Genomic DNA, 23594 nt, shown 5'->3' on the forward strand with positions numbered 1-23594 from the left:
GAAAGGATTTCGTAAGACAAAAAAGGATAAACCATTAAGGATGAATAAATTCAACTACATTAAAATGTAAAACTTTATTGTAACCAAAGACATAGGAGTATGAGAAGATAAACTGTGGATTGGTGGGAGAAGATATTTTCATTGCAAATAACGGAAAAAAGAATTAATATCCAGAATATATGAGACAGTTATCCTGAAACAAAATAGGCAGAGAATCACATAACAGAAACTAAAATGAGCAATAAATATGAAAAGATTTTCAGGCTTACTAATTATCACGGAAATGCAAATAAAGAAAACAGTCAATAAATACCAAGTATTGACAAAGATGTTGAGAAATAGAAACTCTTAGATAGTATTGATGGAGAATAAATTGGTAAGATTATTTTGAAGGAAATTTAGCAACATCCGCTAAAATTGAAGATCAATTTTTTTAAAAAGTACATGTCAGCAAGGAGATACGTTAAGAAGGTTTAGTACTAGAACTTGGAAATAAGTCTCCAAGAGGAAGGTAAATTCTGGTGTACTTCTACAATGGAATACTATTCATCAGTTAAAATAAGTGAACTAGAAGAATCAGCATCTGGGATACATCTCAGAAACTCAAGGTTGAGCCAGAAAAGCAAATTGTAGAATGAGCTGTACAGTGTGATACCATTTATATAAAGTTTGAAAATATACAAACACAAGCTTGATGAGGGCACGTATTTGTATGTTTGTTCTCTGCTTTATCCCTAGCACCTAGAACTGTGCCTAGCACATAGTGGGTGCTCAGTAAGCATTCACAGAATAAAGTGCAATACAGTGTTATGTATTGATTGTTTGTGGCTATATACTTATGAATTTATGGTGTTAGAAACTTGCATGGGGAGTGACAAATAACAAATTTTGGATAGTGGTTCCCTCTGGAGAGGGAGGGGGGGAATGGGATTGGGGAGGGGTACACGGGGTACTGCAACTGTGTGTGGAATGTTTTAAAAAATCTGAATGATACAGAATGTTAAAATGGTTAAAGCTGGGTGGTGGGTATCACAGGTGTTCGTTACATTCTTCATAATTTTCTCTCTGTCTCTAATATTTTACAATTTAAAATTTTCTTACCTCAAAAAGTAAAGACATATAACAGGCTGTTTGCCCCTAGTTGAAATGATCTCTGACTCACCTGTTACTGGAGTTTGTTCCTTACTCGTATCAGCTCTCATTTGCTGCTGTCAGTGTGCCTGGCCTCGTACCCCACACCTACAAATTTGAATGTGCTGCTTATCTGCGGGTTAGAAAAACAGATTTTAAAGCTTTTTTGAAAGTACATATAAATTAAGGGTTTTGAGTAAAGATCTGAGGAGTCACTGGATGAGCTTATGTGTGTTACTTAGTAATACTAACATCCATTTTTTGAGTGCTTACGTGTGCCAAACCTTTTGTGAAACGCTTTTCATGCATTACATTGTTGAATCCGCACGATATCCTGATGTGAGACAGACACTGTGCCTCTTTTAAGGAATGAAGAAACTAGAAGGCAGATGGACTTGCCCAGGCCTCACCTGTAAGTGGTGAGGCTGGGACTCACGCCCGGTCCCGTTAGGCCCAGTCACTGTGCCGATCCGAGCTGGGCGCGCACTTCCTGGTTTGTTCTAGGTGGTCGTTCTGCACATACTTAGTAATGTTTCTTAGTTCATTGCATAGTTTTGAGGTTTGCTTATTTTGTAAAATAAAAATGTTGATCTGTAGAGGATTTTTTGTTGCTTCATAATTAGGGAAAGTATGTAATTTAAATTCTTAAGCCCATTATACAGGCTTACTTATCACTCATGAGGACTCTATGTGAATTTGAGTCCATTTAGTAATCACGTTCCCCCCAATTATACAGTTGCAGGGGAAACTGAGGTTATCATAAGAATACTTAGTGATATGGCAGTTAAAAAACTAGTACCCATTGAAATATCCCAGAATCTACTTTTCCCTCTGTCTTTGTTGGTCTCTTCCTGACAGTTATATTTCAAACAATATACGATAAATGCAGTGCTTATGCCTGGGAACATGAAATTTCTTATCTTGTAAAGGATGTAGAATTTCACAAATCCCTGAGAGTAATGTTATAGAATTGATCAATTACATATGAAGTTATTGGAAAATGAGGAATTAGACTAGTTATCAGTTAGTGAAAAGAAGATGACAGAAAGGATGACATGTAGATACTTCCAAAAATTATGTATCTCACAGGACTAAGGAAACACCCTTGGGAAAATTGATAAAGCCCTTGAATATTATACAGAGGATGACCCCCTTTTTTTCTTAATTTTTATTGAATTGACTGGGATGACATTGGTTTGCAAAACCGTACAGTTTTCAGTGTACAGCCCAATACAGCATTATCTGCACACTGCCTCATGCACCGTCACCCCACGCAGAGTCTCCTTCATCTCCATTTCCCCTCTTTGTCCACCTTCACGTTCCCACCCTCCTTGCCCTCTGTCCCCACTCTGGTCTGTGGCAGGTGGTCCTCTGACTTGGGTACACAACTCAGGTATGAAGTAAGGATGCAATATTCTGCTGTCATAATTTTATTGGAACAATTATGCAAAAGACCCAAACATTTGATTTATTCTTGTTCTAAGAATTTGCATATAGTTAAATAAATGTAAGAAAGGCTTATTTTCATGATTTTTAGTTCTTTTTAGATAAATACTCAACATTTTCTTACCCTTGTACAATGAAATGTTGGTATCTGTTTTAAGAAAAATACATTTCAATTGCCGTTATCCTTTACCAGTTATCTTCTGATAATGCAGACCTCAGTTTATCTAGATGTCAATTTACCTAGAGCTGTTACAGTCCTGCCCTGGAGTTTGATGGGGACATAGGAGAAGTTCTGTAATTCACAGTTTCAGTGTGTGTGAAGGAGTGTCTCCTGGTTTTTAGGGACTATGGGGTTAAAAAATGTACTACAATTACTAACTGATTGGGCTAGGCTGAGTTTTAACTTGAGGGGACTGAACCAGATCCCCGAGTTTGAACTTGCCTCGGACTTTACATTCTCTCATCTGCTTACTTTGCGGTAAGCACTGCAAGTGCTTAACTCATCGCCCAGTCTACACTCCTGATTTTCTACGATTTACCTGCTCTCTTTATCAGTGATTCTCCGGTACTAAAATTTCTAACAGGCAATACTTTGAGGAAAAAGGTGAGGAAACTAAAGTCAAAGTATTGAGTTTTTCATGAAGGTAAATTTATTCAATCAAAGTTATTGGCTTTGTTTTAAGATTATGTTTTCCTACATTATTAGTATTAAAATATGCTTTCATGTAATGATAATTTTTCCAATAGCCTTACTGGCAAAAATTTAAAACCTGATCCCCTACTTTATTTTATTTTTTATGAAAATCCAAGAGTTTTGGAAACTAGCCACCTCAGAGGTCTTTCTGAAACTCTCACTTAATGATGTCACTCTCTCACTTTAAGCCCTTCAGGGTAGACTACTATGGCCCACAGCAGTATAATCCCACTGGACTTTCACACCGTCTGTGCAGTTAGTATTTCCTCTAGACTGCACTAACTGCCTTAGTTAGATATTTTCCCCTAAATGTTCAAATATATAAAGATACTCTTATGATGATGATCAACTTATTTTGAAAGTTTGACCCTGTGTTATTGTGGTTTGTGCAGTTATATAATTCCTGTCATGTGCAGAAGTCATTAAAAAGCCTCATCAGTAGAAGTAAAACTATAAGGGGGAAAAGGTATTTGACAATATAATAATTAAATTTTTTATATAGTATGAAAACATAAACCACATTGAAAGATAAACATATGTGGAAAATATATTTAACCTTGTATTTGAAAAACTGAAGTATATATTTGTTACTTTTAAGAGATTTTATAACTTAACACTAAAAATAATACTGCAAAAGGAAAATCAGTAAGAAACATGAGTGGCAATTCACATAAGAAATATAATCTTTCAATTAATATAAAAAAGTTCATCTTTACTAAAAATAAAAGTTTCAACTTAAGGCAGTATGGTTTTGCCCTGGCTGGTGTGGCTCAGTGGATTGAGTGTTTCTCTCCCTCTCTTTCTCCCTCTATTCCCCCCTCTCTCTAAATATAAGTAAATTTAAAAATTTTTTAAGAAAAATAACTAGGGGTGTGAGTAATATTTGGCTGTTAGGATGTTTATCATAGTGCTTTATAATAGGGAAAAATTGCCCTTGCTGGTGTGGCTCAGTGGATTGCACACCGGCCTGCAAACTAAAGGGTTGCTGATTCAATTCCCAGTGAGGGCACATGCCTGGGTTGCAGGCCAGGTCCCCAGTTGGGGGGGATGTGCGAGAGGCAACCAGTCAATGTTTCTCCTTCACATTGGTATTTCTCTCCCTCTCTTTTCTACTTCCCTTCTCCTCTCTCTAAAAATAAATAAAATCTTTTTAAAAAATGATTTCTGTCAATAAATCTTTAGTGATTTGGCAAAATATTTATGAGATAGTATTAGGTATAATTAAGGCATAACTATTGGGAATCATTATAAAATAAATCTATGATATACTCTTTACTTGTCTCTACTCTTCCCATACACAGCACTCCTAATAGCCTCTCAGAGTACATCATGCTTACATGCCTCTGTGGGAGTTCCTCGTCATCTTCTAAAGTCAGTTCAAGTGACACCACCATGAAGTCTTTCCTAACTACTTTCTTTTCTTTGCTATTTCACATAATTATTTCTATAATTTATGTGTATTGATAATGTCTTTTTCCATCAGGCAGTGAACCCTACCTCATTCATTCATTTAATAAGTATTTCTTTTTTTAAAATTTTTTTATTTATTTATCTTTAGAGAGGAAGGGAAGGAGAGAGGGAGAGAAATATCAATGTATGGTTGCCTTTTGTACATCCCCTGCTGGGAACTGGCCTGCAACCCAGGCATGTGCCCTGATTGGGAATCGAACCACGATCGTGTGGTTCCCAGGCCCGCACTCAATCCACTGAGCTACACCAGCCAGGGCTAATACCTATTTCTGAGTGTTTATTATGTGCCTGGCACTGTGTGTGTCAGGTACTGCAGATCTACCATGAACTGTGCAGACAGGATCCCCCTGCCTTCAAGGTCCATAGGCTTGCAGACTTAGAGCCTTGTAAAATGCAATGTAATATTGAGCTTTGTAATAGAAGTCTAGAGTGCTTTGAAAGATCAGAAGATTCGTAGGTCTACCCCAGGCTGGATAGAGAGAGAGAGCTTCCTGGAGAGGAACAGTAGTTGAATATTAAAAAGAAAAGTTTAGACAGGTCAAGGGGTAGGAGGAAAGTGGTTTCGGCAGCAGAAACGGCCTAAAGAAAGGCCTGAAATTTTAAAGCCATTTCAAGTTTCAGGGAGTCATTATGGTATTTGTGGATTTTGAGATTGATTTCTGATAGAAAATAATTATGTATAATTTTATCTTGGAAGAAGCTCCAGAATTCATTTCTTCTGCAAGAGTTTAGGAAACTATAATCAACAGCATATGTTAAAGAAAGCATCTCAGTGTTGAAGTGGGCAGAAATTCAAGTGTGATTGTTAGTTTTTTTAAGTGACTTTTTAAAAGTATTTGTATAAAATATATTCTCACTAAGGACTGACAAATTAGTGTTAAAAAATTAAAGTTCAAATTATGGAATATTTTAAGGGTCTATTTTATAATCTTGACTGGTCCTAATAAAATGGTGCTGAGTGAGATTATTTGGGGAATGCCTTCGAATTAAGAGATGAAAGTGATAGCATTGTAATACCAATTTTTGTATGTAAATATGCTAAATATAAAATAACGGCATTTTAATATCAATTTTTGTGTATAAATGTGCTAAATAGAAAAAGATGTTACTTGTAGCAGAGTAAACATTTCTCATAATTTCACACCCTTCACATTTAACATGTCTTCCATAGCAATCAAGTCTTCAAAACCTCCTCTGTCTCTCTGTCTGCTGTTAAATCGTTTCTCACTGTTTACGTTTCCTTATACAGATTTTAAAGTTCTTCTTTCTCTTTAGCACTGTACTCCAAACACCCAGCCCTATTTTCAGTTCCAAATGAATATCAGTATTGTAAAGCCAATGGGTACAATTGCAGTGTGGCCCTCATTAAATCAGTTTCTTTCGTTATGATTGTGTGAATTACATTTATTATTTATTGTATTTATATATATATTGAATTACTGGGTTTACACAGTGAATTTGCAGTCTTTGTTTGTTTGTTTTTTTGATTAGGTAATAAAGAAACTTTCTCAAAATTTCTTAAATAAGAGATTAAATAAACCAGTTTTTCTTTTCTGCCTTGTAGATTTCTTGATAACCGGCTATTTGCTACCTGCTCTGATGACACTACAATAGCACTATGGGATCTGAGAAAACTGAACACCAAAGTATGCACTTTACATGGTCACACTAGCTGGGTGAAGAACATCGAGTATGATACTAATACGAGACTCTTAGTAACATCAGGATTTGATGGAAATGTCATTATTTGGGACACCAACAGGTTCGTGAATAGGAGATCATGTTGGAATTATAAAGAAAATTTTTATAAGATGGTAAACAAATTAAATGTTCTGTCTGAGCTTTTATATTTTAGGAAAAAGACTTTTTGTGAAAAATAATCAAAAACTGATCCTATCTTTTGTCACTTGCACTTCGTCATATATTGCAACTAAAAAATAAATTGGAGAAAATTGTACAGAAAGGAGACCAAGTAGCATACTTATGATGAAAAATTGTTTATAAGATGAGTTTCCTGAACTTAAGGAATTTAAGAAAAAAAAATTTGTTATTTCCTTTGTGGAATTGAAGTGCTTTTCACTCATTGGTTCTTCAATTCTAAATCTATTTATTTTGTCATTTTTTATACTGTGTTTTCAAGTATTAAAAAGTGGTTAGTCCCTCTGATTCCTAGGAGAATGTTTGCAGGTGATGTGTGGTGCAATTTAAGTTGTCACCGTGGCAGGAGGAGGGGGGTTTCTGAACATCCTACAGTGCATGGGACAGTTTGCACAGTGGACCAGTTGTCTCACCTGAAGTGTCAGCAATGCCTCTGTTATGAAACACTTTATAGTTTTTTCTTATGATTTTATGTACTTTTTAGAGAGGGGAAGGGAGGGAGGAAGAGAAACATCAGTTGCTTCTCTCGAACCCCCAGCTGAGGACCTGGCCCACAACCCAGGATGTGCCCTGACTGGGAATCGAACCAGCAACCTTTCAGTTCCCAGGGTGGCGCTCAGTCCTCTGAGCCACACCAGCTAGGGCTGAGCACACTTTCATAAAATGTCTCCTTATAGAGAAATTGATTATTTAAAGAGTTGAAATTTAAGAAGTAATTAAAATATATCTGTTGCTAGCTATGGTGAAATAATATAGTGATACACCAGGATCATTTCTGAAATATTCTTTACAGAGGTCATATGTAAAAAGAGAGGAGATTTTTTTAAAGATTTCTATCTATACATGTTCTTTGAACCAAGGATAGAGCTACCGATTATCTTTAGACTTAGAATTTTAGAAATTTAGAAATTTAGAAATATGTTTTTAGAAATAAAATTTGATCAGGAATATAAATGATAACTTCCAAATTAGTAGAAGAATAAACATCCAGTAGAGGCAAAGAAGATGGGGAGATCATGTATAAAAAATTGAGTGAATTAGAAGCACAAAAATAGGCAAGTAGTATAAATATCAATAATCAGTAAATATTTATGGACTAAACTAGTCAGTTAAAAGATAACATTAGTTTGGATTTTAAAACAAAACCCAGCTATATGTTTTTTGTAAGGGATATACCCCAAACGTACAAACACAAAGTTTGAAAGTAAAATCATAGGAAAAAATAACAGGCAAATACAAATCAAAGAAAAACAATTGTATCTATATTAATAGCAGACAAAATAGAGAGTTTAAGGCATGAAACATTATTAGTAAGAAAAAGGAACTATATTGAAATGTGTATTTTACTAGGAAATAAAATAATTCTTATCCGATATGTACCTAATAACACAGCCTCAGATTATAAAAAGCAAAAATGGACAGAATTACAAGAAAAAAGTCAGAATTCCCATCTTAGTGGAAAATATTAACATCATTCTTCCATTTAGTAATAGATAAAATAGACCAAAATTTAGTAAGGCTAAAACAGATTTTAATCTTATTAATAAGCTTGGTCTGTTAGGCATGTTTAGAGTTGTGCTCCCAACAAATAGTGAAAACATCCCCTGAAGCCAACTCAGAACACGGGCGGAAATGAGCATGTACCCAACTGCAGGGTAAGTCTCAACCAATACTAAAGAACTGTTGTTACACAGACCAGTTTCCCAGACCTCAGTATAGTGTAATTCACACGGGTAACTAAAAATGCCCATATCTGGAGACATATAAACTCCCTTCCTAAATAGTTCATGCATCAAGGGAGAAATCATAGTTAATTCAGAAGATAGACTGAAAGTTAATGAGCTAAGCATCTTACTCAGAAAAACTGCCTTTCAGGGACAGTGCATCCCTAAAAGAAGGTGCTTGTTAACCCAAATTAATGTGTAATTTGATGGGGGAACAAAAACTGGAACAAGATAAAGAAGGATAAACTTGATGAAAGTAGATGTATGGAAATGATAAAGACAAAAGTAGAAATTCATGACATTGAAAATTAAAATATAATAAAGATTTTTGAAAAGACTGTTCTTTGAAAAAGCTAATTAAATATGTTCTCTGGTAAGATTAATCAGGAGAAAAAAGACAAATAAATAAATCTTAGCAATTAAAAAGGAGACAGTGAAAAATATAGAATAAGATTATGTTTGAAAACTGATAATAGACAGTTAAGAAATAAACTGACCATGGAAGAAATAGAAGAGTGAAATGAAACCACTACCGGGACTGATACGTAACCAGTGTGCACTGGTTGAACGAAAGGGGCTGTTAAAAACTGAACTTCTGTAGTAACTGATGAAGAGCCATTATCCTGAACCATCCCCACATGTCATATCCTGGCACCCTCTGTCAACCCAGCCCCTCTTGTAGGGGTATGTCCCTCACAATGTAGTAGCTGAAGTCCCCTTTGCACAATAAACTAAACCCAGGACCCAGTTCCAGCACTGCCATCAACATCAGTTTTGACTGGCTAGTTCCATGCAGTGTTGGTTATTTCAGTATTCTTAATATCACCTCTGCCGTAGCCATTAGTGGAAAATGGGAAAAAATCAATTAGAACCTATCTACTAGTGAAAACGCCAGCCTGTACCTGGCTGGTGTGGCTCTGGATTGAGTGCCGGCTTGCCAACCAAAAAGTTGCTGGTTTGAGTCCCAGTCAGGGCACTTGCTTGCGTTGCAGGCCAGGTCCCCAGATGGGGGCATAGATGTATCTCTTGCACATGGATATTTCTCTCCTCCTGTCCCTCCCTTCTCCTCCCTCTAAAAATGAATAAATAAAACCTTAAAGAAAAAAGCCGATCTGTCAGTTTTACAGGTGACTTCTATGAACTACTATATATACAGAACATCACAATTTTATTAAACTGTTCAGAAAAAGAGGACGTTCCCCTTGCTTCATGTATGGAGCTAGAATGAGCTCGATACCCATGCTCAACAAAGATAATATTAGAAGAAGAAAAAAGGTCAGATTGTAATATGAATATAGATTTAAATATTCTAAAAAGGAAATTGGATTTTCTAAACTGTTGATCAAAATATCATGAACAAGTTGGCTTTATTTAAGAAGTTAAACATGATTTATCAATAGAAATTCTGTTGGTGTGATTTATCACATTAATGGATTAAATAGATTAATCCATATGATTGTTTCAGTCGAGGAATAAAATTCAGTATTCAGTCATACTTAAAAAACGAAAGAGGGGCTATCATTACCAACTTTATAGAGACTAAAAGGATTATAAAGTAATACAGTGAACCACTTTATGGTAATGAACTAGACAACTCGGATAAACAAATACCTAGGGAGTTACAAATTAAACTGACCCAAGAATAAGTAAAAAATCTACAGACCTACAGACCTATAGCAAATAAAGAAATTGAATTGGTACTATTAAGAATCACCCCACAGTCTTTCACAAAGTTCCATAAAATAGAGGAGAAAATACTTCCTAACTTGTGTTACCAAACCAGACAAACATAATAATAGAAAACTATAGACCAATATTCCACCAAAGAAAAGATTCAAAAACCTTCAACAACACACACATAAAATATATGTCATGACCAGTTGGATGTATCCCAGGAATACAGGGTTGGTTTAACATCCAAAAGTCAGTTAATTATATTGCTAAAGGTCAAAACCAATATGTATGATCATCTCAATAAAGGTAGGGAAGCACTTGATAGAAGCCAACATCCATTTTTGTGATAAAACTAGAAATCACAGGGAACTTTCTCAACCTGATAAAAGACAGCTCTGAAAAACCTATGGCTAAAATCATACTTAATGTTGAAAAATTGAATATATTTCCCTAAGATTGGGAACAAGGCAAGGATGTCTGCTTCCACCACTTTTATTTAACATTGCACTGGAGATATAATTGCACCAGAAATGCAAACAGGCAAGAAAAATAAATAAATAACAGGCATCCACTTTGGAAAGAAAAAGTAAAATGGTCTTCATATGCAGAAGATATAATATCATATATTAAAAATCTTAAGAAATAAAGAACTACTAGAACTAGTAAAAAATTCAATCCCTGGCTGTTATAGCTCAGTGGACTGAGCACAGGCCTGCAAACCACAGGATTGCAGTTCGATTCCCAGTCGGCACATGCCTGGGTTGCAGGCCAGTTCGCAGCATGGGATGCACGAGAGGCAACCATACATTGATGTTTCTCTCCCTCTCTCCTACCCTTCCCCTCTAAAAACAAATAAATAAAATCTAAAAAAAGGAGAGAAGACTGTTTAACATTTATTGTAATACTGATTTAGTGATAGTGTACTCCTTTAGCTTTAAAAAAAATTCAGTGAAGTCGAGATTAATACACAAAATCAGTTGTATTTCTACTAATAAACAACAAGCAGTCCAAAAATGAATAAAGAAAACATTCCCTAATAGCATAAAAAAGAATAAAATGCTTATGAATGGATTTAACAAAATAAATACAAAACTTGCACAATGAAAACTACAAAACATTGAAAGATATATAAAGAGATGTGAATGAATAGGAAACTTCCCATGTCCATGGACTGGCAGGCTCAGTACCATTGGGATGGTAATTCTCTCCAAGTTAATCTATAGATTCGGTGCAATTTCTGTCAGAGTTCCAGCTGCCTTCTTTTGGGAGGGACAAATTGTCAAGCTGATGATAAAATTTATACAGAAATGTAAGTGACCTAGAATAGCCAAAACAGTCTTGAAAAAGAAGGAAAAAATTGGAAGGTTCATATTTCCTAATTTCAGATCTTACTACAAATTCATAGTAATTAATCAAAACAGTGTGATACTGGCAAAGGATAGATCTAGAGTCCAAAAATAAATCTTTGCATTTTTGCTTTAACAAAAGTGCCAAGGTAATTCAGTGGTTTAGGAGAGGATAGTCTTTTTAACAAACAGTTGAAAATATCCACATGCAAAAAAACTAATTTAGATGCTTATCTCATGCACAAAAAGGAACTCAAAATGGGTTTCAACCTGAACACAAGAGCTATAACTATGTGATTCTTAGAAGAAAACATAGGAGTAAATCTCCATACAGTATTAGAGCTGAGATCATAAAAACATTTTTGATAAAATGGACCTAATTAAAATTAAGCTGTGTGTATTAAATGGCACTATAAGAAAGTGAAAAGAAAATTACACAATGGATGAGAATCTTTGTAAATCCAATCTGATAAAGATTTTGTGTCCAGAATGAAGAACTCTTGCAACTCACTTATATGTGCACAAATAACCCGATTTAAAAACAGGCGTAATAGCCTCTACTGGTGTGGTTCAATTGGTTGGGGGACGTTCCACAAAGTGAAAGGTGACCGGTTCGGTTCCAGGTTGGGGTGCATGCCTGCATTGCTGGTTCAGTCCCCGTTGGCACGTGCATGGGAGGCAACCGATCAGTGTTTCTCTCTCACATCGATGTTTCTCTCCCTCTCTTCCCTCCCTTCCCCTCTTTTTAAAAACAAATAAATAAAATCTTTAAAAATGGGCAAAATATTTGCATAGACATTTCACCAAGAAAGATACACACTTGATTAAAAGCACATGAAAAGATGTTCAATGTTACTAGTCATAAAGGAAATGCAAGTCGAACCCAAAGGAGACACATCTTCATACCCACTTAGATGTTTTTCATAACAAACACGGTAACAAGTATTGGCAGGAACGTGGAGAAACTGCAACCTCACACATTGCTGTAGGAATGTAAGATGAAACAGCCATTTAAGAAAACATTTCGGCAGTTTCTTAAAATGTCAAACATAGGGTTACCATATGACCCAGTGATCTGAGAGAAATACATACATATATCCACACAAAGATCTCTACACGAATGCTGATAGTAGTTGTCATAATAGCCCCCCAAAATGGAACCAATCCAAATATCTACCAACTGGTAAATGGATACACAAATGTGGTATACCTATGTGATAGATTATTTGGTAATAAAAAGGAACAGTACTAATATGTGTTATAACATGGATGAATCTCAAATAGTTATGCTAAGTGAATAAAACCAAACAAAAAGACCCCTTATTGTATGATTCTATTTATATGAAATGTCCAAAATAGTCCGTAATAGGCAGATTTGTAGAGACAGGAGTAAACTGGTAGTTGCCTGTGGCTGGGAGTGACTGCTAATGAGCGGGAGGGATTTTTTACGGTGATGGAAGTGTTCTGACCTTGGCTTGTGTTGCTGACCACACAACTCTTAATTTCCTAAAAATCACTTCATTGTCCACTTCATGGTATGTAAACTATACCTCAATAAAGCTGTTAAAAACAAACAATTAACTAGAAATAAAAGGAAATGCATCAAAAGTATATACTAAAACCCGTAGCACATTTTTAAGTGGTAAAACTTTACAAGTTTCCTCTTTAAGATCAGGAAGGAGAAACATGCTATTAATACTGTTGTTCACCATTGTTTTGGGGTGGGGGGTGGCAGAGTCAGTTCGTGCAGTAAAAGAAATAAATATATGAGTCTTGATAAGAAAAAAATGAAATGATAGCATTCACAGATGATGTGATTGAATCAAGGGTCGCTGAACAGTTTCTATAAAAGACTGGTAAAAAAAAAAGACTGTGTAACAAGTATTTTAGGCCCTGTGTGCTCTGTGGTCCCTGCGCAGCCACAGACAGTACACAAATGCATATGGCTGTGTTCCAACAAACGTTCTGTAAGAAACTGGCAGTGGTCCCGAGTCAGCCCATAGACCAGTTTTCTGACTCCTGATCTATGTAGAAAACCCTATTCTGGTGACAAATTATCATAATTAATAAGAGTTAACCAAGATTGTGAGATAAAGATCAAAATGTAGAAATTAGTAGTGTTCCTAAGAACAACAAAAGATTAAAAATTTTTAAAGTATATAGTTTGTAGTAATTAAGAAGTTTAATTGATACAAAGAAATAAGATTCAGTGGAAGACTTGTATAACTTTTATGGAGAAAACTGTAAAATTTCATTTAAGTCATTGTAAGTCCTAAATAAAGTCTGTGGACTAGAAAACACTTCTGAAACTACAAAAAGCAAATTTAAAAATACAGGGTGTAAACTCAAAAAGGAGGGGAAATGGGAAAGGAAGCAATAACAATAAAATTTTAAAGTCTGGAGAGTGGGACCCTGACCATGTGGCTCAGTCGGTTGAAGCGTTGTCCCATGCACCAAAAGTGCTGGTTTGATTCCTGGTCTGAGGGCATGCCTAGGTTACAGGTTCAATACCAGCTGGGGTGTGTACAGAAGGCAACAATCAATGTCTGTCTGTCTCTCGCTCTTCCCCCACCCCTTCCTTTCTCTCTAAAATCAACAGAAACATGCCCTTGGTGCAGATTAAAAAAGAAACATCTGGAAAGTAGGTAGATGAATGGCATCTTGACTTAGCAACTTATTTAAACAACTCAGTGCAAGAAAGCTGAATCCTAAACTAGCAGTGGGGAAAAGTTAAGAACTTAAAACAACTTGTCCAAAATCCTCAAAAATGAGAAGGACTGGCAATTCTGGGTACTCTGTAATTGAAGGGGGAGCTAAAATAAGATTCAAGTAAAAGACACGAACTTATATTTCTCTCCTTAATCCATACCACTTGGCGATTGACCTCCCAATTCACAAGTTTCAAATTTTGTCTTCTGAAGAGGATAAAGTAGAGAATCTCTGCAGTGAAAGATTGGGTACTTGACCAAAATCAGGGAGACTGACCTACCATGTGCATACTGCATATTGACTCCAGAGACCCTTAGCTTCCTCCATTTAAGGAACTGAAGATACTCACAATAGGAGTTCCTGAAAAAATGGCTTCGCCCTACGTAGTCCCAGTACTTGGAGTTCCCAGTCAGCTTTTTAGTTCCAACTCTTAATTATGAGCAGGTGCTGAAGGTAACCAGACATTTGCGAAAAACTTGTAATATAAAGACCTACAGAAATGGGGAGATATTTTGGAGGAACTAGTACTACACAGGGAGAAGAAAACTTAAAATTTTTTAAGCCGAAAGAAACAGACATTTTATGCCTGAAGCACTAAGTGCTGACTGTAGGGTGCAACGGAGGAGAGAACTGGAGGGGACCTGAACGAGCTGGTGGTGTTCTGCTGCTGCACGTCGGTGGGAGTCCCAGGTGTTTTTTCCTTCAAACTCGACATGCGTTTTGTTTATGTACTTTTCTGTAGGTATGACACAGTTCACAATTTTAAAAATATTTAACAAAAAATAAAATAAAAGGAGGCATTAAAAAAAAACACAGGCAAGGAATTAAAAAAATCCAGAAAATCAGCAGATTTGAAAAAGAGCCAAACAAAACTTAAAGAAGTGGAAAAAAACCTATGGACATTCAAAAATATGTAAGATAGATCAAGTAGCAGACTTGACATAGCTTTAAAAAATAGGTTGGACTATAAACACTGAAAAATTTCCCAGAGTGCAATGTATGGAAATAAGTAGATGGAAAACATGAAAGAGCAATTATGAGACAAAGAGTCAAGTGTAAATGTTTCACACAACTATTTGGAGCTTTAAAGGAATAGGGAAAATAGGTGAGAGGCAATATTGGAATAATGATAGCATTTTCCAGAATATATGAATAACATGAATCTTAAGGTTTAGAAAGTTAAATGAATCCCAATAAATAGAAAGAAGTCCAGATTTATGCATATTGGAGTGAAGCCGCAGTACTCTAAAGACCAAGAGAAGATCAGCCAGAAGGGAAAAAAGATAAATTGTCCAAAGCAACAATGAAACTGACAGCAGACTTAAAAACGGCAACAGTGGAAAGAGGAACTCAGTGGAATAGTCGTGCTATTCAGAAAGAAATAATTACAACCTAAAGTTATATTATGTTCAGCTAAACTTTTAAACAAAAAGAAGAGTGAAGTAAAAAGTTTCCAAACAATGTAAAGTGAGTTTACCTCAACCAAGTCTTACTGTAAAAAATATACTTCAGCCCCAACCAGTGTGGCCCAGTTGGTTGGGCGTCCTACTGCAGAATGAAAGGGTGGCCGGTTCGATTCCCAGGCAGGGCACATCTCTGGGCTGCGGATTCAGTCCTGGTCAGGGTGCCTGCCAGAGGCACCTCATGGATGTCTCATGCATCAATGTTTCTCTCCCTCCCTTTTCCTCTCCCTAAAAATAAATAATAAAGTCTTTCGGAAATACACTTCAGAAAGAAAGAATAATCTAAAAAGGAAAGTTGAAAATGAAAGTGTGAATGGTGAACAAAAAGATAAGTCATGGAAGTTTAAGTATACATTGACTGTAAATTTTTTTCAAATTTTTATTTATTTATTTTTAGAGAGGGGAAGGGACGGGGAGAGGGAGAGAAAAATCGATGTGCAAGAGAAACATCAATTGGTTGCCTCTTTCACATGCTTGACCAGGGACTGGCCTGCAAGCCAGCCCTGTGCCCTGACTGGGAATCGAACTGGCAACCTTTCAGTTTGTGGAACATTGCTCGACTAACTGAGCCATGCTGGTCAGGGATTGACTGTAAATTCTAGTTGTAAAGGCAAAAATATTAATGTCACCAAATCCCTATATTTATGATAACTCTAGGTTTTGTTGGTTTGATCTCTTCTGTAGGTGTACAGAAGATGGGTGTCCACATAAGAAATTTTTTCACACACGTTTCCTCATGCGAATGAGACTAACACCAGATTGTTCCAAAATGTTGATCTCAACGTCCTCTGGCTATCTCTTGATCTTGCATGACCTTGACTTAACCAAGTCTTTAGAAGTAGGCAGCTATCCCATTTTGAGAGCAAGAAGAACTACATCAAGTTCAGGTAAGCTTTTCTCTTTTTTTGAAGGATTTTCCAAAGATTCTCAGACATAGAGTTGGTATATGTTTCCATTCTGAGAATGATAGCAGGAGGAAGGGAAAAAAATTTAAAAGCATTTAAGGTCAGTGAGAGCTTTTTTCTTAAGGAAATACAATGATCTGTATGTGTCTCAGATGGGGCATTAATTTGTGCCTCTGATCACAGATGATCTAGGAAGAATAACTGCTAATTCTAAAAAGTATTTCCTTTTAGCTCTCTGCTGGGCAGAAAATCTTCCATCAGTATTTCTAAGTCATCACTATCTCAAAAATTAGTGATGGCTCGAGGTAGTGTCAATCTTTGTAAGCTTTTCTGGGACTTAGCAGAGCTTTTAAGTGATAGTCACACAGAGCGTTCATTTGACGTCTGGATTGTGTCCTAGCCTTCCCAACGTCCAGACACTGGTAGCTGGTGCCGTCTTATCTCAGGGCCTCCAAACATCCTCTTGCCGAAGCCCTGTCTCTCCTTTTGCTCATTCCATTAGACTTAGGTGACGCTGGGGCTCAGAAGAACTTACGCACTATAATTTACATTATGTGATAGAAACTGTAGTTCATCTAATTTGGGGGGAAAGGGGACTGATCTGGGAACATACTAAAAAAAAAAAAGACAAGCATTAGAACACCTAGTGTTCATAAAATGCTATTAAAAGTTGGCTTCGAAATGTCAGTCTTTCTCCCTGTGCACAGGGCCGTTTCTGAGGACCCCTTCGGAAATGGGCAGGCCTCCTTGTATTGCAGTTGTCCGGTTTCACTGCTATAAGTAGAACTTTAAGTTTTACTACCTTATTTGCAAGCAAGGAATATAATCCTTTTGGATTTAGAATTGTTTTCAGTTAAACATTAATAACTTTAGGTTTTTGAGAAGACTTAGTTGGCATTTTTTGGTTCAAAAACCAAAAAATGGTTTGGTTTGGTTTGGTTTTGACCTACCAAAAAACAAAAAAATGGTTTTGGTTTGGTTTTCTGACTTCTAAGGGTAATTCTGATACTTAATAACATCAAAGGGAACTAAGTTAGTAAGAATCCCCCCCCAAAGTGTGGGCCCCTGGAAAAGTGTGGTGACAGAGATCGCTGTTCGTAGCATTGCATCAGACTCAGCTCTCTGATACTCGTTTTTTCCACTGATTTCAATGTATAATTTGTATTGCATTTCAGAGAAAGTAGTCATGTATTTTCAAGAATAACAGTAGGAGTGTTTGGTATGCTTTAAGGACGGTCTGTCAGGTTCTCAATAACATGCCTGTTGTTTGGACCCTGTTCTGCCATTAATCAGTGGGTTGAACAGTGGAGTTTTTATTCTTACTCAGTTTTCTTGTTCCATTTCATTACACAAATGATGTGGAAGCAAAGATGCTCCTATGTTTATTCGATGTTTCCTTTTTATTTTCACTTACTCTGCTCATTGGTATACAGGGTCTCAGAAAGGGACCAGGCCTTAGAACACTGAAGCCAGTTTTAAGTGGACATGTACCTGCCTTGTTTCAGATGCATTTTAACAGTATGGTTCAAGTAGATGATTAGAGAGACATTACCAGAGTTTTGCTGGTTTATTGTCAGAATTTTTTGTATTTTTAAGATCTGATCACTTCATCGAGTTCATCTGGTCCTAGAGTCTCTGGTTCACCTTGTCATCACAGTGATTCTAACTCATCTTCTGAGAAACACACATCACGCGCCTCGCAAAGAGAAGGTAGGTAAACAGTTGGCCTTTAGCCCTGGCTGGTGTGGCTCAGTGGACTGCGTGCCAGCTTGCAAACAAAAGGTCACCGGTTCTATTCCTGGTCAGGGAACATGCCTGGGTGGCTGGCCAGGTCCCCAGTTAGGGGTATGCGAGAGGCAGCCCTCTTGTACATTGATGTTTTTCTTTTTCCCTCCCTTTCCCATGTCTCTAAAATAATTTTTTTTAAGTTGGATTTTATAATCCTGTAACAATAGATTCTATGAAACAGCTTTTTTGGCCCTGCTGGGTGGTTCAGTTACTTGGTGGGAGCATTGTCTCAGAAGGCTATGGGGTCAAACCCTGGTCAGGAGCCCTGGGGGAGGCAACCTATTGATTTCTTTCATGCCAGTGTTTTCTCTCTTGCTCTTTCCTCTCTCTCTCTAAAATTAGTAAACGTATCCTTGGGTGAAGATTAAGAAAAATAGCTGTCTTTAATTTAAAAATCAGCCAGTAGACATAAGGCTGTGCCTAGTCCATCAGTGCTGGTATTGGAGAAGCTAAAGTAGAGTGTCTAGGGTTGGTGTCTTGGGCCGAAATCTTTGATGGAATGGAAGCTTTGGTTTATTTCCTGGTGGTGCAGTTTGGAGAAGGAGTTGGGCAATGTGGATTCCAATCAAGGCAGTTACGGAAAGTACACGAGATTACACCTATGACGGTGCTGTAAGCACGAGGGCGTGGGGCCATAGGGCTTGAGAAGGTCACCTGGCTCCAGCCCAGTAGGCTTTTTCCAGCGCTGCTTCCTCACCTGAGCGAAGCCCGATGGACTCCAAGGCTCACCAGGTGAAGGGAGCTGCACTGTGGCCCACTCGGCTTTGGCCGGCTCTCCAGGAACCTCCGAGGAGCACAGCTTGAAAACCACTGCTTAGCTATTCAGAATGGGTTTCTTTTCTGTTTTTGTTACAGATTTTTTAAATTAATTTTTGAAATAGGGGTTTGTTTTTCTAAAAAATTATTAAAGTTTAATCACATGTGAAATCATTATTTAGGTGTAGTTTGGTTCTAACTGTGATTTAGGGCTTTACAGGTTTCCATCAATGCTGTGGTAATCATCCAAAGGGGGTCTTGTAAAAGAAGATACAGGTTTTTGAGAAACAGTTCACAAAGGTCTGAAGAGGGAGCTCATTATCTTCAAAGGAAGAGAAGTGTTGAGATATTCTCTTGATATTAAACTTTTAAGCTGCTTTCTTACAATGTCTGCAAAGTGGTTCTCCACATCCCTGACGGATATGACACACTCCCAGCAGTCACCGCGGCTCATGCAGCAGTCACTGTCCTCGGGCCAGGCAGGACATGCTCTGTACCGGAGTACCGAGAATACGTGTGACTGGCAGTGTCTCCCTCCCCTTGTTTGACATGCCTCCAGATTGGGTCTGTTTGGTGTTTGTAGTACTGCCCTTGGCAGCAGGCCATAAGTCCCACTCCGCATATATATATATATATATTTATAATAGGCGTTTATTTATGTAACAGCAGTCTTGATGACTTCTGTTTCCTTCTGTGCCCGAGAGAGCACCAGGTCCTCTGAGATGAGAATTGTAACTTTGACTCTTCCAGATCCCTTTCATGGCACATAACTTTGACTTTACTGAAACGAAGAGCTTTCTGAGACACAATCCAAATCAAAAGGACCCCCTGGTTTTAGCGCCTTAGCCTTGGGTCAGTGGTGATTCCTGCTGTAGGGACTTGGATTCTTCAGTTCTGGTCATGCCCGTCCCTGTGACCTAACCCCAGAGACACACACTGCATGCACTGAGGGCACCGTGGGTTTGTTTCACACGTGGCAGCGTGACATGGTGGACAAAGGAGCCGAGGCGTGGGGGCTGGTTGGCAGAAACCCAGACTTTTTTTCTAGTTGACTTTTTATTTTAAAAATTTTTATTGAATTCACTGGCGTGACATTGGTTAATAAAAATATATAGGTTTCAGGTGTACAATTCTATAAAAATCATCTGTATATTGTATTGTGTCACCCCAAGAAATCAAAGCTTTCATAAGCTGCCTTAGTCCTCTGATAACCCAGATCACACGTTCTAATGTTCTTGTATCTCAGGAGTTTCACCCCGAAATAGTCTTGAAGTCTTAACCCCTGAAGTCCCTGGTGAGAGAGACCGTGGAAACTGCATCACATCCTTACAGCTGCACCCGAAAGGCTGGGCCACCCTTCTTCGGTGCTCGAGCAACACCGACGACCAGGAGGTACGGCCGCAGGGCCCCACCTCCCACGGGGCCGGGGCCGGGGCCGCCGAGCAGGGTGCCAGGGCTACGTGTGCTTGAAACCCCTTCCTCCTCCTCCCGGCCTGGGTGTGGCAAGATGGGAAGTGTTTTAAAGCAGTGATCAGCTCAGACTGCGCCCGGCTTTTTAATTTTTTTCTCCTCATCTTACCTTAAGATGAGGTAAAACCTTTATATAGTAAAAACAGGACTGAGGTGTTTCAACGAGGCGGGCTGAATGTGGGCTTTTGCTAAGCCAGTTGAGTATAATAATTTTCTGTTTTTAAAAACCAGGGGAAACTTTGGGAAAGGAAGGAACTAAACTGAGACTAGGGGAAAAAGGTCTTACTGACCTTATGACTTCCACCACTCTGAAAGGCAGGAGTCCTCCAAGAAGCCTTCTAGCTCTAGAGTGTGCAACTGACAGGAGCCCTGGAGGGACGCAGGAGAGGTATTCTAAGGCTTGAATGTCTTAACCCTAGAATTTTTTAAATGGCAAGATTGTTGTTACTCTCAGAAACGGGAATTGTTACTACAGAAATCACAGCGGCCTCTGTGGATAACAGGCCTTAAAGCACCGTAGTACAGAAGAACCCTAGCTTACGGAGATAAGAAGGTACGGGGCCAGCGAGTTAGTTGCAATGTGGGTGGGTGGCATTCTTCTAAGTGATTTCTTGAAACAGTTCTGTGGCTTTGGCATTCTGTCAAGGGTTTTTAAAGGAGTATCTGCAGCACTGTTTGGGGCTCTGTAACTCGGGGTTGTCTTTCTCCTCTCTCCCCAGTGGACTTGTGTTTATGAATTCCAGGAAGGAGCTCCCGTGCGACCCGTCTCACCTCGCTGTTCCCTACGACTGACGCATTACATCGAAGAAGCCAATGTAGGCAGGGGTTATATCAAAGAACTGTGCTTCAGCCCCGATGGACGAATGGTTTCTTCCCCACATGGCTATGGGATTCGCTTGTTGGGCTTTGACAAACAGTGCAGTGAACTCATTGACTGTTTGCCCAGAGAAGCCAGTCCCCTGCGGGTGATCCGTTCTCTGTACTCTCATAATGACGTGGTTCTGACAACAAAGTTCTCTCCAACGCACTGTCAGATCGCCTCAGGGTGCCTTAGCGGACGGGTTTCTCTGTATCAGCCAAAGTTTTAGGCACAACCTACATCAAATAAGCAACTCTTCTGGTGTTTGACATATAAACTACTTCAATTTAGGTGAAGTATTTCTTTCTAGATGATCTTAAAAGTTTGGGTCAAGATCCTGATTCTTACGGGTCCATGAACACAGCTCTGACCTGCGCACCTGGTTGTCCGGCAGAACAGGGGCCTCGCCAAGGTGGACCCCACGCAGCAGCGCCTTCTGCAGCACTCCCCAGCTCCTGCCGACCTGCGCCACTGAACTCCCGACACCCTGGTTATTTTGCATGGTAGCTCTTGTCAAGTTTCTTTCTTTTTCTTTTTTGTTTTTTGATTTTGATGTGAATTTTGTGGACATTTGACAGGAGTTTTAGCTGGATTAGGAGAAACCTGTGACACTAGAGTAAAACCCAAAAGTTCGATGTTGGCACACTGGTTGTTGAAAAAGAAACTTCATCTTCGTTTATCAGCACACTTGGCCTTTTAAAGTCGCTGTTATGTTTATAATGAGCACAGACAATGGTGTTATTCTCGTAACTGTTAGTCTTGCAACAAAATGTTTTTTAAGCTTCCTGTTAAAACTATACCTATTTTTTCACCATGAGGGTTTTGTTGTGCAATTCTAGAAGAAATATTACCATCTGTCTTTGTCATCTACTTGTGTGAACTTTAAAATCTCTAGCATGTGTCCTTACTTGGTATTTTGTTCCTGCCAACAGCATTAGGGAGGAAGAAGGGCAAAGGAATGGGCTTTGGTCATTTCTTTGGTATAGAAGAGAGTGTATTTATTGGATCGGCACGCGCTCTGACTAGTGACGAGAACAATGTGGCTCAGATCTGTTCTCTCTGCCCGAGTATTTGAATCCCACAGGATGACGTGTTACAGTATTAGGGTGGAGGGGGAATCCACAGTGAAGAGGCGTGTTTTGCTCGTATTCCTTCCATGAGCCAGGCGGCACAGCTCTCTGCATCAGAGGAGAACTGCAGTCCTCTTCAAGCTGTTGGCTCAACTGTGGTCCTCAGTGACTTGGATGTCAGGACCGAGAGCTGACAGGAAGGCCTCTGTTGTGTTTTGATACGGAGCACGGCAAGTACGAGGCATCAAGCAGGGCTCTAGCCCAAGGCCGACTGCTCTGCCGGGGAAGCATGTCCCTCCGGTCTCCCCGACTGGGGGCGGGCGGTGTGGGGCTGGGAAGGGAACTGCCAGGGGCTGGAATTATCTAAATCACACGCTGACTTTTCCCCTCTTTGTTCACACTTTCTTGGACAGTGATTCTCAAACAGGAAGGTACATTGTAATCACTGAGGAGCTTGTGAAGATACAGACGATGCCCTCACCTTAGGAGATTCTGATTCTGCCAGGGAGGACAGGAATCGGATTTTTAACAGGAACGCCAAGTGATCTTTATTCAGATGGTCCTGGATCACTGTTGTAAAACACTACCTTAGACATCAGTAAGTGCTTTTGTACCCATCAGGTGCTTAACACAACTCCCAGGAGGTGGTTTGATTATTATTTTTTAAATAAGTAAATGAAAGCAATTTTAGAGGTAGAAAGTAAAGTAAAAAAGAATCATCTCGTTATTTAAGGAGAGAAGTGGCCTGACTTGCCCACGGTCACCCTGAAAAGCCCCTGGCAGAGCCAGGGCTCTGATGCAAGTTCCCGGAGTCCTCGCTCAGGGCAGTCTCCACTGTGTTATGCTGTCTGTTAAAATAATGACGTATGAGTACTTTGTTTTGTCTTTAAGTTGTACTATTGTGACTACCCTTAAATTGGCCACTAGATTGAAAAAAGAAGGCATGGGAGTAGATGCTGAGAATTCCAGCCATAAGAAGAGTATTTTAAATATTATGGAAATGTTTAAGCAACCCGAACACATGGATAAAAACGACATTTTTCTAGTAGGGCCCACCAGCCAGCCACTCACACACACGTATACAGGTCATATCTCACTTGGAACAATGTCGGCTCTAGGACAATTTTTTTAAAAGATTTTCTCTGTCTACTTTTAGAGAGAGGGGAAGGTTTGATCCTGTCCTTGGTGTAATAGGATGGTGCTCTAGCCAC

General features: G+C 38.5%; 1 protein-coding gene across 1 annotated transcript in view; it reads left to right on the forward strand.

Moving 5' to 3' along the window:
- The window catches only part of DCAF10 (DDB1 and CUL4 associated factor 10), a 36934-nt gene extending 13622 nt beyond the window's left edge, over positions 1 to 23312 (forward strand). The window contains exons 3-7 of the mRNA XM_037035718.1: positions 6306 to 6503; positions 16220 to 16422; positions 18037 to 18150; positions 20231 to 20376; positions 21174 to 23312. Of these exons, the coding sequence (XP_036891613.1) occupies positions 6306 to 6503; positions 16220 to 16422; positions 18037 to 18150; positions 20231 to 20376; positions 21174 to 21542 (1030 nt within the window). The 3' untranslated portion in view covers positions 21543 to 23312. The remainder of the gene's footprint in view (positions 1 to 6305; positions 6504 to 16219; positions 16423 to 18036; positions 18151 to 20230; positions 20377 to 21173) is intronic.
- Positions 23313 to 23594: the final 282 nt, after the last annotated feature.

Source organism: Sturnira hondurensis, unplaced genomic scaffold (genome assembly GCF_014824575.4).
Source record: "Sturnira hondurensis isolate 20B ecotype Veracruz unplaced genomic scaffold, ASM1482457v3 Scaffold0022566, whole genome shotgun sequence".
Taxonomy (NCBI): Eukaryota; Metazoa; Chordata; class Mammalia; order Chiroptera; family Phyllostomidae; genus Sturnira; species Sturnira hondurensis.